We start from the raw sequence: 19,822 nt of genomic DNA, 5'->3' as shown, positions 1-19,822 counted from the left end.
TTTTCTGTTAAGTCATTTTCATTGATATAATACACCGTATCAACCCCCCCCCCCCCCCCCCCTAAATAGGTATCGAGGTGTAGATTTTTGGCTGAGTATTATAATTAAGGTACTAACAAAAATATAAAATAGAATTTCCGAAAATTGGTAAAACCGGCACCGACACCCTTAAAGGAAAAAAGTAATTTCCGTGACTATAATTTACTTTAACAGTTTTTGTTGTGGAAAATTATATAATATGATTTATTCATTAAAGTTATTTTCCTAGTTACAATTAAGGCAGGGGATGTAAGAGCGAACACTAAGCGTCAACCGTATACGACACCTATAATATATGACCGGTGGAATTTTTCAATAGCCCGTAGGCCGTAATCCACAGCATACATATTTGATATTTCGTAGGGAATTATCCCTCTGAATTTGGAGCAGTGGTGACTCAACAATTGTTTATTAGAAAATGAGGAAACGCGACGATTCACCCTGCAGTATAGTGTACATAATATAATATACAGTAGAACCTCGATTATCCGAACCTCCGTTATACGAACCCTCTATTATCCGAACTATAATTAGCGTATACGAACGTTCTGTTATCCGAACATGAAAACTTGTATCCGGCAGGTATTGATAATTATGTCAAAAAAATATAATAAATGTCATGTACAGTAGAACCTCGATTATCCGAACTAATTGGGACCGCACCTAGTTCGGATACGCAAAAATTCGGATATTGGAAATATAAAATAAAAAATGTTTATAATATTATGTATTAATTATTTATTATTTTTATAATTAAATATTTATTATTATTATAAATATTTTATTAGAATTGCATTACATATTACATTACATTATCAGAAATACATTAAATTATTAGAAATACATTAGGTACATACATACATTATTAGAAATAAATAAAAACATAATCAAATATATGACATTTATTATATTTTTTTGACATAATTATCAATACCTGCCGGATACAAGTTTTCATGTTCGGATAACAGAACGTTCGTATACGCTAATTATAGTTCGGATAATAGAGGGTTCGTATAACGGAGGTTCGGATAATCGAGGTTCTACTGTATTTGATTATGTTTTTATTTATTTCTAATAATGTATGTATGTACCTAATGTATTTCTAATAATTTAATGTATTTCTGATAATGTAATGTAATATGTAATGCAATTCTAATAAAATATTTATAATAATAATAAATATTTAATTATAAAAATAATAAATAATTAATACATAATATTATAAACATTTTTTATTTTATACTTCCAATATCCGAACTTTTGCGTATCCGAACTAGGTGCGGTCCCAATTAGTTCGGATAATCGAGGTTCTACTGTATTATTATAAATAGTTATGACTTATGACGGCGATTATAACTTTCCGATAATTGTTATCGTACTAAAAAACGGTCCACGGTCATGCATTGCTATATTTTTGTATCATATTATATCTATCGTTAAATAAATATCGACTTAGTACGATCTTAGGGGTAAATTGTAAACAGAAATAACACGATAGGTACTGTAAAAAAAGGAAAAAAAATCGTGGAACTAGCTCTGTTGTATAGTCTACAGTATAGTGAGTAGAGTATACCATACAATCTGCACATCATTGAGTGAGTAGGTGACTGGTTATCAATGGTTGGTTTAGGCATGTTTTATGAGTGGACAAAGATAATGCAGCTGCTGCAGCTGCAGCTGTGATCGCGTATTACACTATAGGTATTACATACGTGCAGTGTTTTCCTCAATATTTGCTTGCACTATTATCTATTATATTTTATATCTTATTTGTACAGTTATATACATATAAGTATCCATCAATTGTACCTAATTATTACGACTTTGTTTTTCTAGATTTAGTCCAAACTGACTTAAGGTTTTCTTACATATCTTAACCACACAAAGTACTTTGCACTTTTGCAGTGTCGTGATTCAGTGTTATTATAATAGTCGTTGAGATCTAAACTTAAATAATCATTATAATAATTAATAAACAAAAACCGATCACTTTAATAGCAAAATGAGTGACAATATGCATATTCAGACTCGTGTAACTGTGTAAGCGTGTATCCCTAAAATTTCAACGTTTAAGTTTTAAATTTAAGACGTCAAATTTTAAACCAAATATAATAGGTAATGCTGCATTGTAATACTGTTAAAATAAACCTCCGTATCGATATTAACATTATTATGTAGATTACACCAAATATATTTAATTTTCCATAACCGTCACAAATATTGTGAAGACGATCGCGTCCAAAATTGGTCGAAACGCTGAATCATAATATAAACACGGACTATAATATCATGTTTAGATACGGACGCAGCTGTTGCTATTGCGCATCGAGAAATGCCGAAAAAAGGCCTGCTGTCGAACAATGAAATGATATATACATTAGACGATGACGTGTAGCAGTAATATCAAAACAAAGTGCGTTGTGTCCTAAATGCGTACATATTATCGCGTGGTGCGATGTGACAATAAAAATAAAATAAAAAAAAAGAACAGAAACAATAATGTGTTTTAACATATTATTTTAACAATACATACATAATATTTCGACGTGTGCGAGAACAAACGTTTAAGTTATAGGTAGTGAATAAGTACCGCCTACCTTTTATATGAGTCAAAATCGACATCACGGAGAGTGGCACTGTACATTATACTCTTAAAACCTGCATTGATATAATTAAAATGCAATCGCGTGTTTTGCCCGTGCAAATATTTGATTATTTTTTGTAAGTCTCCCGTCCGCCCGCTTTTCCGTCGCCAAGTATAGCGTGGTTGTTGCCGCGACGACCCGCACAGATGGCGCTCCGTCGTCCGCTCGCCGCCGCCGCCGCCCTCCGGCGTACAAGCGTTTTGGATAGACGGCGGCGCTCCGGTCGATACGCAAACGAACGCGCGCCAGAGGTACCTATGTTATAAATACGTCGAGCTCCGCGTCCTCCGGCCGCAGATGATAATATGTAGCCGCGTCGCGTCTCACCACTGCGGCCGATCCGATCGCTGGATCTCTCCTGTGTGCTAAGTAGTAAGTGTTTTTCGCGTATATGGTACCTTCTCCGGGTACATGGCCGTCGATGTCGCCGCCGCCGCCACCACGATCGCAACCACCACCACCGCCAACACCACCCCCGTTCGTCCCCGCATAAATAATATTATTTTATCGTTACACAAAAACCACGTTACGCTTTACCCGCGCTAACCACCCTCCCCCACCGATCGGCACACCAGACGTCTCCAATCCGTCCGCCCGCAATACCGCCCATACATACCTATCATACGACATAGTAATAATATACCACCAGTGGTCCACAAACTGTATGTTGTATGCTTCGGATCTGCTGGAAAAAAGGTACCGACGACATCACAATATCACATTACAATATTATACGTAATATAATTATTACTACATTATTATTCAATATTGTTTTTACTTTTTCACTCGTTTACGACACTTTGAACCGTCGTTGTATAATATTATATAAAATATACAAGTAGATATACCTACGTGCATTTGTGGGGGTGGTGACTGGTCTCATCAGCTGCACCTTAGAATATAGATAATAACCTAAATGCGGCACGCGTATATTATGTATAATATTAAACTTGGGTTGCGCGCCATTTAAGCCAACGAAAATAATATTTTGTTATATTAGTGCGGTCTACACAACTTGCTATCGACAAATGTCTCTGTGACGACGGTATGTTGTGGAATAACTATATAAATATTGTAAAATATGTATTATAATATTATTATAGATACTTGTTTGGCTGTCGGGGTTACATTTATGTACGCACCCCGTTTTCATGACTAAACACCTATAGGAATAATAATGTTATGAATTATATTATGGAAATGTTTACGGAGTGTGTATCGATTTTATTTACATCGTTAGAAATATCAAACGTATACCTATAAGATAATAATTATCTGCTGCATTAAACTCAACCTGCACCCTGTCACTAAAAACAGTAAAAACACGTATTCTGTACTATGTACAATAAATAGGTTGCATGTATTTTACAAAATTTACTTTAATCTAAAAACATAAGTATTTGGTTCATAAATCATAAGCTATTGTATGTATTATTATTAATTCAAGAATAAACAAACATATAGGCGTCAAAAGATGATTGGAAGAGAAATTAATTATAATTCTTGATTTATTTTGTATCGTAAAAATACAGTTTAAATAATAATAGGTACGTACTTAGGTTAGGTATATATTTATAACATCAATTTAGTTATTTTAATTATATACCTTCTTAGTTGTTAACATGGTGAATATGAAATTATAACTTTTAAGTTAATACTTAATACTTCGTTCATAATCGATATAACTGTGTAAGAAAAGTGTTTTAAATAATTATATTTTACTTCTTTAAAAATAACATTTTATTTAGTCATTGGAAAACTTTTCCGTTTACTGATGTTGTATAGTATATTTTTTATTTATGAAGGTAGATATTTGATATAGAATATAGATATATGGAAAATGTTGTAAATTATATTTTATCATTATCTAAAATAGATGTCTATTATACTCTATAAGTACCTACATAATAATATCAGACATCAGTTCACTAGCTGATCATTTTCCACTTATTTTAGTAACTATATTAACAAGTAATTGAAGAGTTATAATCAGAAGTTTTTCAAATTTCACAGATTTTTTGTAGGCCCTCCCAAATCACTTTTTTTTAAAAAGTGTTACAGAATAGACCAATAATGGTATAAATATTAGGTACGTGCTTTTTTATGGACGTATCAATTGGTTTTTTGATCACGACTTAAATCTATTTAATCATTTATACGAATTATGCTGTCAGGTATAAAGATAATATTTTGGGACTTTGGGTATAATATAAAGTAAACGATTAGATTTAAAAAATAATATATCACTTATTGTACCTTTTAATTAAACACTCACGAAATATATTTGAATATTCTGAATGTAACATTACAAAACTTTCGGAATTATTTCAAAATATTTTCTTCAAATGGTGTTTCAGACGAAAAGTATGAAGCTAAAGTTATACTTAAACAATAAATTATTCGTAATTTCTGATTTTCTAGATATTTTTGTTAACTTAAAAATAAGCTCAATATATCTTCTTTAGAACATATGAGAGCCAGATAGTCCGAATAGTCGAATGGGATTTTTTTTATTTTTATAATATAGCTAATAGCTATACATTTTACAATTTAAGTCAAACTGTAATATTATTAATCAGGATTTTGACCGTGAGTCTTGTTTTGTTTGTTAGAATAAATAAGAACAATAAATGTACATATTATAATCATTGATTATACATATACATAATGTATACATCAGAATTGTTAAAAATTTAAGTTGAAATCTGTCTGATTGATAACCAGATATTTGTTAACGGTTATACTTAATTATTACACTATTTTACTACTGCCTAGAAATGGTTTTTTTTTTAAATATACATTATTGTAAACTAGGTAGGTAAGTTTTCAGAATTTATGTAGGTAAAAAGTTTACTCCTAAGAATAATAATTATAGGTCCATGAAACCTGCATTATAAACATTTAGCGTTTAGTTGAAATTCATATAATAATATAATGACGGGAAAACTAATTTAATTTAAGGTAAATATGTCACACTTTATAATAATATGTTGAATAGACTTTAGGATAGTAACCTTTTTAAAATGTTTTTAATAGGTAACAATCACATTAAGGTTAAAATATTTAGATGGGAACAATGATAGAATAGGTATATTAATATTATGTATGTAACATTATTGGTATTCTCAAGAACTTGTGGCAAAAATAATTATTTTACAGAACTTATTCTTTATGTCAACTGTCAAGTATTAAACAAACACACGTGCTCTTTATTGCCTATAAGCAATTATTAATATCGATTGACTTATAAGTTATATTGGATTGGATTATCATCCTATGTATCAGTAGCATAATAGATAATTTATTACCTATCAGACATTTAGACTAATAAGTAATAACTGTTTGTATATTATTGCTATATACTCATTCCGAACATTTTAGATAAGATTTTTTTTCTTTTTAATATCTGAATTTACATATATAGGTATACATTACATTTTACTTTGGTCTTTAAAATTTTGATTTATTATAATATTTTTTAAGTTTTGACTGATCAGAAATCGTTTCAAAAAATCAACTACCTGCCTACCTGATTGTAGTCTAAGATGTAGGCTTAATTTTATACGTCTTTGTTATTTTATTTATTGAGTAATTATATTATTACTTTGTAAAGTTGTGTATTATTTGTATAAATGCAGGTATAGTTCTAACCTATATGGGACTGATATTTTTTTAATATATGTACACGTAATTCTGAATATCTAAAAAAATGTATTGAACAATTTAACTTTAGTATGAAGTTCTTCCTATAACTACTTAAAACAGCGATATTTAATGTATCAAAATTGAAAAATATCCATGTACCTATAAAAGACTAATGTTTACAATTATTATTTTATGTATAATACTAGCTGATCCCGTGCACTTCGTTGCGACGTTGCCCGTTAAATGTAGGTACCAACTCTATATGACACAAACTTTGTTTAATTCGTTATTTAATATTCGGTGTATGGTGTTCAAAATTCATCTTAACTTTTCCGTTGCCTGGAATAAAAATACTGATTCGCAGCAATATATTATCAGGTAGGCAATAGATCGCGGTAGATCGCGGACTCCGTGCTGTTTGTACGTAAGTGTATAATGATTTAACTCTTAAGTATCACAGTTGTATCAAGTTTGTCGTTTGTACTTAATTCCACCTACGGTGATTAATATGGTCAATTAATACAAAATCCTAACCTAGTCTAACCAGACATTAATTTATATATATATGTATATACTAGCTGACCCGGCAAACGTTGTTTTGCCATATAAATTATTTCTAATGAATAATTTGGTATAGTCAAATAAAAAAAAACTAAATTATTGTAATTGTGTGTTGATGTGTTATACTGGTATATGACTGAAAGAGGAATGGGGCACTCTGAACAATAACAAAACATCAAATATTCATTTTTTTGAATTCATTGTATTTTTAATATCTTGACTAATACATTTCAAATTACATCTCTATCACATATTATGAAAATTAAAAAAACACTATCAGTCTCTTAGTGCAATGGAGTGTACGATATTTTTAGTGAGTCCATCTTTGACCAACAAAAACAAACTGGTTGGTTTACCCCCTCGAGAACATGCCACGTATAATTGTCCGTGTGAAAAACTCGGTGTACCCAAATCTAAGCCACAAACAGACATCGTTTGGCCTTGAGACTTATTGATTGTCATTGCGAATGCCAATCTAATTGGAAATTGAACCGGCTTGAATTCAATTGGGACATCTGTGGTAATAATAGGGATTCGTGGTAGTAATACATCTTCTCCTCGGAAATTGCCATTCAAAATGCTGGTGACGATAACGTTTTTCATCAATTTTTCAATGACTAATCTTGTGGCATTGCACAGCTTTTGTGGGTTCAAATTACGAAGTAATAATAGGAGATCCAACCTTTAGTTGTAAATGGTGTGGTGTTATGCCTGGAAAATCCAATGAGTTCGAAAATTCTGCTGGAAAATTTACAGTTACATTGGTATTGCAAACTGTATCGATAGATTTGTATGACACCAAGTTCCCTAGCAACAACTGTTGTATCTTGAAATTTAAATCGTTGACATCCACATTTTTTGCTGTCAAAATTGCTCTTTCTGCCAGCCACTCATGGTTCAAGTATTGTGTGTGTATATTGGGAAATTCCGGGTCAATGAGATAATTTTGCGAATTAATGATTGTGCAGAAATCGTTTGGAAATTTTATGCATCCAGTATTATCATGTAAAGCTACTTTTCCATCGCCGATATCTAACAGTTTTGAGAATGTTTCAGCGGATGGACCTTGAAGCATTTGAACGCCATATTTGCTTTCAGAAATAAATAGATAATAAATGCAATTAATAATAGTAATAATAATAATAAATAAATAATAATAATAAATAAAATAAATATTATTCTCAAATCCTATAACCCATAACAACCATTAATAAACAAACATTTCTATAGTAAATCTCAAAATTCCTGTTTGAGCACCTCTAGGGGGTGATCAATTCCCTTTTTAAATTAGCCTATAACGTATTCTCAGACCTACCAAATATACACAGAAAATTTGATCAAAATCGGTTAAGCCGTTTCGTAGGAGTTCAATAACAAATACTGTGACACGACATTTTTATATATTAGATTGACAAAAAATAATAATACAAACCTACAAACATGCCCGATTAAACAATAACAACCGATATATTATAAATAATTCTTATAATTATTATAATTTATAATACACTATTATTATTTTAATAATATGCAACAATAAACTAAAATTTTATTTTATTATTTAGTTGATTATTTCTGGACAGATAGCGACACTATTGTATTTTTTATATCCAGATTTCCTAATTTTCCTAAAATTTTCTTTCGTAAAAACCTTCTCTTGGCAATTACGAACATCTTAAAAAAAATTTGAGCCAAATCGGATCAACCGTTCTCGATTGATGAGGTAACATACATTTTTCACGCTCCATTTATTATATTATAGATTGTAGTAATTTATACCTATTATATTCAATATATTATGTTACCGCAAATTAAATTTTTTATAATTAAAACAATATAACATTATATTATGTACTCATAATATGTTGTATAATATATAATATATAATATATAGGTATTAAATTTATCTATTTGTGTGGTATAATATGGTACTTCCGTATATTTTAGTCAAGTTTATGAACCACTACTTATTTGAATATGGGACGTAACTCAAATATAATTCGTAATTATGAATTATCTGATAATCGGAGACAACTAGTGTATATTATGTATACCTACCTAAAAATATATTAATAAGTTGGATACAAAAGAATTCATTTACTTGTCGAGAGCCTATATATTAATGATAACACTGTAGCTCTATAGTCTATATATACTTAAGTAGTATCCAACATTCCAACCTTATTTATTCTACGTCCAGAATGTAAATTTTTAAAAATCTCACACCCCATTTTGTTAGCGGTACAAAATAACAGTACAATATTATACAACTAATGACTTATTTCTTTTTTCATCATTTTAAAAATAAAATATAAATCAATTTAATAATTAATAATATTATATTTTTATATTTTTTAATTCAATTTTATAAATATTTCTGTTCTATATTATACACCTATGCATACGTTTAATATGCATAATAACTATTTTGAAACCTATACCTAATTTTTTTTTTTAATTGATCATGAAGCCTGGCAACTAAGGTCATTAGCTGTTTGTTTTTTGTTTGTAGGGGAGGCATTGTAGGTTTAAAAACACGTATGTTTTTGGTTTACCAGATTTTTTAGTGGGCACCCGTAGGCCGTAGGTATCTGCCATGCCTGGGTGGGGGATGGCGGCACTTCTCTCCGGACACCGTGACTTGCCCGAAGAAAAATGCCATCCGCGGCCGGGTTCGAACCGACGACTTAATCCGCTCGGCCACTCCGTCCCCCCTATACCTAATTTATCATTATACCTTAACTAACCTATTACAACTATATAAAAACCAATTATTCTTCAAGTCATGGGGGGCATTCACCATACTTGTAATCAGTGGCGTATTTAAAGCCATTACTAAATATAATTTAAAGATTTCATAGTTCTGACTAAGAAGGGATCATTATTTATTAGACAATTTGAAAGGGAAGTTGGAATATGGAAGGTCTTGTTGGATCTTGCAGATATTGTTCAGTCCTATTCAGTGTATGCAAACAATTCTTTTACAGCCATTTGTGTTCAAATGACGGTCAACTCATTTTATAGCCATAATGTTATGTATAAGGTCAGCTATCACCATAAACAGGTACGCTTCAAACTCGTAAATGGTTCAACATTTTATACTTTGTAAAAGGATAGTGTAAAAATAAGTATGTATTACAGGATTTCATGATTACATAATCTTTACATAGTGTTTATCTGTATAATATCATCGACAATGAAAATAAGGATACGTTCAACGTATTGTTATCAAAGCTTGTATACAACTCGTATAATATAATATTATACCTATATGTATATACACTTTGCTGTCCTTGTCAATCATCACTTATACGCAGTTCATACATTTATCTTACATTTGACGAGTTCCTAAGTTTATTTTATTTTTATTTTTATAAGATACGCGGGATACTTAAGCACAAACAAAGTAACATAATTTATTATTTGCCAACGTGCAAATTTTCGATTTAAAAAAAAAAAATAATAATTTTGCACTGCATGGATTTTATTCACACGGGTCAAGTAAGTGATCACAAACGTAATGCCGTAAATACGCAAAAAACATTTTCGAGTATCACAACTCGCAACAATAAAGCCACCCACATTTTATTTTACTTTACGAATGATAAAAACAAAGAGTATTGATTTTTCGGATATTCATTTAAAACCTATTACAGGTCGCTCACTTATAATGAACCTGTATAATATACTTATATACATGTAATTAAATATATCAAGTATAGCTAACATAATAACAAAAAAAGTTATCTATACTACTTTATAGGCAGTTTCATTGTGGGGATTTAAGGAATAAATCTCCTACTTAAACTTTTATTTTTCTGATATCGAACTTATCTTATTATTCAATATCATTTTGCGCCACGGTCTTAGAATTTTGCGCTGGTAGACAATGGGTGTTTTATCAGTTATCACTAAATAGTAACTGTCATTATTATAGACATTAATCATAATTAGAAATACCTTCTGATAAAATACCTTCTGTTAATCTTGACAATTGATAATTATATGTTAATTCCATTTTAACTTAATATCTAAACTATATTTACGTCATTAACTATTTTAAAATGCTATATTATAAAATTATTGTTTTTTGTTATACATATTATGTAGGTACAAGGTACCCAATTGTGTAACCGTTAGAATGGAACCTATTTTGGTCAAACAAATACATAATTGTATTTGTTTTATGATAATATAAAATATAGTTTAATGTTATAAAAGTTCACCAATAGTTTCATCGGCAGGTACGATACTGTCTAATACGTAATTTTGCTAGTAATTTATTGAGATAACAAAGTTATAATATTTTTATTTTTTTAATTGTTGATTTGTTTAATCAGTGAATTTATTATTAATAATGATAAATTCAATACATTCAGTCGTTACAATACCAATTCAAAGATTTTTTGGAATTGTACATTTCTTATTAGCAGGGTTTTATAGTATTATTATAAAATACATTCATCGTTCCACTTAGAATCTAAAAAACAATATTATATTTGGCTAACTGCGTTCAATCACGAAATTCAACTATTATATTCCATGTCATATTTTGGTATACATAATATTACATTATCAAATACAGTATTACTTTTCAGCTAGCAGTTATTAAAATCATAAAACTTATAAGTTATAAACATTTTATAAAATAACCGGATGTGCTTACATATAACTATACTATATAGTTTCACAATTACAATATAGGTATATTGTTATTTCGATGAGTGTTCGTATTATATTTTATTTATTGGGCCTACGTGACATCTTTGGCAAATATCAAGTGATTAGTTCAAGAGGAGTATTTCAATATGCTTGTCAAGTAGATATTGATATAGGTATAGTAAAAATAATTTGCATCGATAAAATATAAATTGTTGGTTTATGTTTAATTTCTGACGAACATTATATTTATATTGACTCATTATAATAATACCCAATAATGAGCATAACAATAAAATTAATGCGAATACAAAAATAGGTACCTATGTTTGAATTGAAAACCAAATAATAAGGTGTACAAGTACTGTTCCGATTTTATGTAAGTAGGTTACTAGGTTGGATACGTTGAATGTATAGTGTGACAAATGACAATGATTATTGTATAAATATCTTTTATTTCATATTATGTTGAAAAGTATTTATCTTGTAGGTATACCATTGTGTTTAGACGACTAACGGACTAAGGCAATGAAAATGAAACTTTAGTTTATGTTTAATAATTTAAAAAAAAAAAGGTTAACACGTAATGGGAAGTGTTAATGTTAAATGTAATAGTTAAATTTGAATTCAATAATATGATATGATATCATTGTATACGAAATACAATTCTGAGCAAAGACGATCAGTCAGCATGTATTATAAAAATACTTTTAAATTACAAAAAAATAACTGAGATCAATATTCTTTGTTTAAATATCTAATTTCGTCCAAATTTGAACTTAAATAGCAATAAAAAAAACCTTTGGTTATTTTACGGATGTCAGAGTTATTTTGTTGTAGGTACTATTTACTATTTAGTAGTATTTCATATAGTAGGTACTGTACCTAATGAAAAAATAACTATTATTTTTTGAAGTAAAACTGTGTCAATCTATTGAGAATGCCGTGTTCCTTATAATGGATTCTCCAACCAAAAATTATAATGATGATGAAAACCATAAAAATAAAATAATATTCTTGATTTAATGTAGAACAATTATAAAAAAGTACCTAGCATAGTTTTTCAATATTAAATCATATTCATAAAATATAATTAAATTTAAATTTTCCAGTTGAAGTTTTTAATAATAACCATCTATTATACGGAATATTAGTAATGTCATAAGAATTAAAAATACTATTTCAATTATTCCAAAACATGTTTTATGAGAGTTTAAAAATCTGTACCTGTCTAGAAGATTGAGATTTTCAGGCTAATATATTTAAATGTATACATTTTAGATCAAGATGTCAACCATATCAAGTTTTTGCGATATTTTGATGGTGAAAGTGGTTGGAGACCCTGATTGGAGGCAGAGATTCGTCGTGCTCAGCAACAGTACACTATGGATTTATGGGTAACCATGACTGTCCACTGAAATAATAAAAACGATGGATAAGACAATTCCAAGACATTTATTAGATGTATTGTTTGATCGTTTTAGCAGATAACACTTTGAAAAGTATACAAGTATACAAAATAAAGTCTATAGCGGTTTTAGCAAAAAAATAAATCACTGGATACGAAAAACGATTCTTAGTAGGGACAATCTGTTAGAATTTAATTTTTTAATAATAAAAAAAAATCGATTTTGTCAAAAACTTTTTTTTTATAATATTTCCCATTTATCACAATTATTTTAAAAAAATACTTGGATATTTTTAATTTTAACCCCCAAAGTACCAACTAGATCCAATTTTGAAATACCACGAATGTGGAAAATCAAACCATTTACTGCACCTTAAACTGAAGTCAGATACAAAAAAACACAGAATGGTAAAACCAATATATTCATCACACGTTCAGGATTTAAAAAGCTTAAAAAGAATAAAGACAATGCAAAATTCTAGAATCACAAGTATCTATAATTTTCCAAACATAACATTTTGAAAAATAATGAATTATAGTTAAAAGAATCACTTAGAATTATATTTATATATATTGATTTAATTTACAGGGACGATCAAGATCCGCGAAGGACGAAAATTCATGCAGTTAGAGACCTGGCAGTATGCCGAAGAATTTGTGACGGAAGTCACCTAGTTTTGCATATAAAAAACATAGCTAAATTAGATTGGTTTAAGATTAAATTCAACACAGAAAAACAACTAATCGCTTGGAAAAAACGTTTGCGACAAGTAAAAGAAGCTTGGAACGAAGAGACTTATTTTCAATACCTTAATCAAAAATCTCAGCTTAGATGTAAATGGAATATTTTAAATCTCAAATTAATAGTATGTTGATTTTTCAATCGGAATTTTGTATTTTATTTACAGCTCCATATGAGCCATTGACTAGGATAAATCAACAGGTACGACAATCATTCTTACAAATATTATAATGTATACACAGATATCTATATTTTATATAATAATATAATATGATATTATACTCTAACATAATATATAATTATATAAAATGTATATCTGGAAGATTGATATGAAATATTCAAATGTAATTTCAATCACAATTTTAAAATCATCTAGATAAATTCTATAAAGTATATAATATTATATTTATTATCATATAGATAAAAAAAAGAATATTTTATTGTTCATATTAATTAATTGATTTACAAACGTCCAGGTGTCCAGTAATAAACTATCAAAGCCTCCACGTATGCCATTCTCTAGGAGCCGTTCATTACAAGAAATAATAAGTTGGGAAAAATTACCTATGACACTTACTCAAGTAAACAAGGGTAAGCTAACCAAGTTAAATTAATAATTAACTTAATGCCATGTGTTTAATACTTAAATGCACCCACAAATATTTACACTTACACATTACATTTATTATTATTATCATCATGAGTTACAATCGCCGAATATTTTTATTAGAAATGCTTTGTGGAATAAACGACATAGATGCAATTTTAGTCAGAGTTCGATTATCAATCTTGGAAAACGAAATGGCTTACAACAGAGAAATGGACAAAATGTTAGTCGCTTTTAAAAAACGAGCACTGTGGCCTGATTATTTTCTGATGGATGATAAATCGTTAATTGAACAAACGCTATCCAAATGTAAGCAAGAGTTTGTTTAATTATCTAACAGTTATATCGTAATTGGTATTTGGTATATTTAATATTATAATGGAAAGGAGTATGGTTCATTTTTTTTAGTGAAGGAGAGTTCAGACACTCTTTTGCACGATGTGGAAGACATGTGGCCAGACGCTCCTATGGTATTACAGAGTTTGGACGATCTAGCTGATTTATTAATTAAACACATGAAATCAGTGGCGAGGACCCGAATGATTACCTACTGCCATCTTCTACGGGATTTTAGGCCTTTCTTGCGAAATAACTTGTAAGTATAGTATTTATAACTAATGGTAATAGATATTGGTAGATTTTAGTATACGATGGTGGGTTATTCAAATTTTAATCGTCTACGATCGACGAAAATAATATATATCAGCTTCAAGCTTGTAACGTATACGTTAGGATCGTAACAGTTAATGATAATTATTAAAAAATTCAGTCATTAGTCGAAGGATATAAAAATACTATGCAATACCCAAAAGATTATAAATTCAATGTTATATTAGATTTTTTCTTTTTAAATGTACCGTACAGTTTTATAACGCCAATTTTCACACTTTCCGCCTGTCAACATCGAATACCTAAATTTTAAAATAACGTCCACCTTTTTTATTTTACCATCAACAGAGAGAGCGTGGACGACATATACGCGGACGTGTACAGCGAACACTTCTATATGGAACGAGCGCTTCTGCCCATATTCCGGGTGTACAAGCTAAAAGGCATATCCAAGAAGCTGGCGGTCATGCTAGCCACCGAGGAGGACGCCAACAGCGCACGTTGGAACAGGCTGTTCGACCTGTGTCAGGAGGTACGTGTGAAAAGTCCGCAGTAAATCGCATTTAAAACGGACATTGTCATAATATGAATATAATATTATAACACTACATTGTCGTATAACAGTTGTATGCTTGCACAGAGATATCGCTCGAAACGCAATCCGCAATTGGTTGTTTATACCGGTAAACTCGAGCACACTTAAATGCATTTTTTTTCTTCTGTTCTATTTTCCCGAACAAACACCCGACCACCGAGGCCGATATCGATTGTAAACATAATCCATGATATCTACTGTCTTTGCATAATATATTTTATCATTTCGCCCAATATAGGCACCCACTATGGGTATAGCGGCGGTATTCATTCGAATACAGCGTGCTATCGTGTCAATTTATAGACGTAATTTAACGTGACGTATATTAATTGCGTGTGACGTAATTTATTTCAGTTATTAAGATATTGTCTGCAGTAGGTATTTATAATGTGTGCATAATTTGTGCTCGAAAATGTAATCGTATAGACTCATGCGTAATCAATTGATATAGATTTTAAGCTCTGTTTTTGAAATTGTAGTGTTTTTACTGATTGCATTACATAATAATATGCAGGCTGTAGCGTGAAGATAATAATTGTTTTAAAAATCATGTATTTGATTGAGTACTCGTTTTTTTTATCATCAACATTTTTACCAGCATACAGACAGTAAGTCGAATTAAATAAAACCACACTATATATTTGAAACTAAATATATATATATTCAATTCAACCATTGAGAATCGTTAAGAATAAAATATTTGACGATTATAAGAATAAAGAATTCGTTTGTATTTAAATCCTTTAGCTACTTCTTTCAGGAAACCAGTGTGAATGACATCGTTATTAATATTGATATCTAATGTAAACTCTTCTGATAAATTCTTTACAAGTCATAAATCAAAGAAATTGTTTTAGATTAAAACAATAATAATATCTACAATACAGGGTGATTATTTTATCATTGAACACTCATTATTTCAAGAAGTGTAAATGTTTTTGAAAATATTATTTTACATAGTTTCAAGTTGTTTACAAAACAATATTTTTACTAAAATATTATATTTTCAAATATTTTTCATCTTTATAATTTTTAAGTTTTTTACTTTTTTGAATCTAACATAGAGTTTTAATTTCAATTCTAAAGCAGAATATTTGTTTAAGTATTTGGAAACATAAAAATCGAATTTAGGGCGAGTAGTTAATGAGTTATAAGTACTTAAAGTTTTGATGAGTGGAGTGGTACGGGGTTACCCCGCGAAATGTTTGTCCACTACTCCGCCGTCAAACTTTAAATACTTATAACTCATAAACTACTTGAAATTATGTAAAATAATATTTTCAAAAACATTTACACTTCTTGTAATAATGAGTGTTCAATGATAAAATAATCACCCTGTATACCGCGTTACCACCCGTACCTACTACTTTTTTACACAAACGTTTGCAGTATACCTACCCATTAATCACTACTTATATTATTTTTCTGTCCTAAAGGTTACATCGTGATTTATTATTTCATAATATAGGTAATGGATTATAATCTAACCTAACTATGAATTCAGTTGATGTTTATGACTCCTACATCGACAAACAAAAAATGCATTTTAAATTCATATTATATACTTATACCTGTTGCAAATGTATCATACAATATAAAGTAACGTATAAATTATGTAGTCGCGTAATTTATCGTGAAAGATCAAAATATTCAAGAAACAATGTTTATAATCGTCACGAAAATCATATAAAAATATATCGTAATATAATATGCAGGATTGATGACAATTATAATGTTAAAAATACCTACTGAAATTAGATATAGCACCATCCGCCACAGTTGGTTACACATAAAGAAAAAAAAACGGTTAAGTACTCGTTCATATTTCTTTGTATAACGTCCACATAAAATAATATACAGGATGCTTCGATTTGCTGTCCCTATCAATAAAATGTTTGCCAATTTTTTTTTAACAAGTACCTATTCATTTTTGAAATGTATTATCTACTATTCTACTATTCTATTGTATTGTAGAGAGCTACAAATTACAATATTGTTATAGTTGATGGTATATTTTTTGATTCTCTACCTACTCAAATTAAAAAAAAATTTAAATTTTTGACGCGGGTGATCTTAAAAATCCAAAATAGCCTATTTATTAGAGTAGTATAAGTTTTAAAACACAGTCTTGCAATCATTGAGCTTAGACAAAAAGACGAGACGTGTAGAAGAGTATAACGTGCTATAGCTAAACATATTGTACCTTTGTGATATCAGGTGCGTACCTATATCGTATACCATGTATGTACAATTTAAACACACTGTATACACCATTTGAATGCCATGACATACGAGAGTGGATTGGGTTGGATTGTATGTGTAGTATATAATATAATATGTAAGATAGTATAAGCTTACATTAATACATTGCACTTAAAACGCTTATGCTCGTCATCGCTGCAGCAGTGCATTGCGCCCGTGCATCCGCTGCATATGAGCAGCAGTAGCGACCGAATAAGAGTATCACGACATATAATATCGTTTTTCGTGTGTAATTGCAGACGCTGACCGAGACGTACGGTGAGCTGTCCAGACTGTTCGGCGACTATTACGCGCTGAGCGTGACGCAGTTGTTCGCGTTCAGCGACAAGCACGCGGCGTTCGAGCGCAACGGCAACATGAGCCTGTTCGAGAAGTTCGAACTGGCCAGGGAGGTGAGCGAGATATGCGACTCGGTGGTGCCACTCATCAAGGTTGTAATCGTGGAGGGCGGCAAGAGGGGCGACGGCACCGCCGCGGCCGTGTCGGACGACGTGGTGGCCGCTGTGGAGGCCGCGGCGGCCGGTCAACGGCGCAGATGTGGCGCCGACTGTTGGGACGATAATAACGGGCGCCGGAAGCTGGACGGGGCCGCCCGACCGTCTGAGGAAATTGCGTGCAAAAATCCGTTCGGTACCATCATGGAATACGACGTGGACAGAAAGTCGTCATGCCGGAAGAATTGCGGCGTCCGCGGCGGAAACAGTAACGTCAAAAACAAGCAGAGGAAGACCGCAGCAGCAGCGTCCGGAAAGTGCATCGAACTCAAGGTGTACTCGCGTTCGGTCAATTATTTCCACGAACAGATCGACGAACAAGCGGTGGCCTGCAGCGGTTTTGTCGCGACGCGAATGTCGTCTTCCGCTTCACTGCCATACTGATGGGTTGCATATAATACAATATTATAATTTTATGTATAACATACATGACACGTATTAGAGAAAGACAGTGCTTGATAGTAGGAGGGATGCGGTGGTCTCATCCCCTGCAATTACAATTAATTGAATTTATTATTCTATTACCGGGCGCGTCTGAGACTAACATATTTCTTTTAAAATAAACATTACGCCTACGCAATATCACACATCCGCACAGACACAGACGTAGACGCAGACACGGACACGGGCACATACACGGACACAGGCACATACACGGACGCAGACACGGACGCAGACACGGATGCACCTGTGTTCGCGCGCCTGGACGCCAACATGGTACGGCAATATCGGCGCTCAACAATATAGGTACACGCCGGTACCGGCGTGGTCTACACGCATTATGTGCGGCGCGCGCCATCCGTATACTGATATTTCCAACGACCGGTGCAACGTATACCGGAGACGGACGATTCGCCGCAGTGTAATAATTCGAGAGGAATGCCGAACGAAGAGACCGGTGATTTTTTTCTTGTTGATATTTTAGTGCCGGACGCGGAGAGAACAAGATTAGCAATATTGTTGTACGAGTTTGGTCGGTATAAAATTTCTTGTAGGTACCTATAATAATCGTTGGCGAGTGAGTATTTCGGTAATTTTTGGACGAGGCTTTTTTACAATAGCCGATGCACGGTGTCATATCATTAAATAGCAATAAATTAATCATATTCATATTACGATTTTTAAAGTTGATGAATACAGAAGGGACACTGCAACGTGAGTTGAACCTAACGCAAACAAAATACTAACAATACCTATATAGAGAATATTATATTTCGTTACAATTGTAGCTGTAGCAATAGTTCGTATAACCGCGGTGTGTAATAAGGGTTACTCTAGTCGGTTACCTATGGTAGATACGGTACCTAGCTATACCAATCTAGTTCAACTAGTTGTATAATTTTTTATAAAAACGCCCACGAATACGATAACCAAAAAAAAATTGTTATTAATTTTAATAGGCCATGTATCAAAACTCGTATCAATAAAATATTATTATAGTTGTATAAGAACGCAAACGCACACATTTTGTAAACGCCATTATATTGTTAATAAATAAATAAACGTTCACAGAGAGTTCAATATGTTATAATTATTATACTATAGATACTATAGTA

At 31.2% G+C, this 19,822-nt stretch overlaps 1 protein-coding gene across 1 annotated transcript; it reads left to right on the top strand.

Annotated features, from left to right (window-relative positions):
• The first annotated feature begins 2,904 nt into the window (after positions 1 to 2,904).
• Positions 2,905 to 19,787, top strand: LOC132943885 (uncharacterized). Its single transcript, XM_061013028.1, has 9 exons — positions 2,905 to 3,380; positions 12,831 to 12,946; positions 13,547 to 13,791; positions 13,866 to 13,900; positions 14,176 to 14,290; positions 14,430 to 14,615; positions 14,715 to 14,901; positions 15,264 to 15,447; positions 18,012 to 19,787. Exons 2-9 carry the CDS (start codon positions 12,837 to 12,839, stop codon positions 18,648 to 18,650), a joined length of 1,701 nt encoding a protein of 566 aa, XP_060869011.1. The 5' UTR covers positions 2,905 to 3,380; positions 12,831 to 12,836; the 3' UTR covers positions 18,651 to 19,787.
• The last annotated feature ends 35 nt before the right edge of the window (positions 19,788 to 19,822 follow it).

This window comes from Metopolophium dirhodum, chromosome 4 (genome assembly GCF_019925205.1).
Source record: "Metopolophium dirhodum isolate CAU chromosome 4, ASM1992520v1, whole genome shotgun sequence".
Lineage (NCBI taxonomy): Eukaryota > Metazoa > Arthropoda > Insecta > Hemiptera > Aphididae > Metopolophium > Metopolophium dirhodum.
The sequence above is the reverse complement of the archived record's forward strand: the minus strand, read 5'-3'. Positions and strand labels throughout refer to the sequence as shown.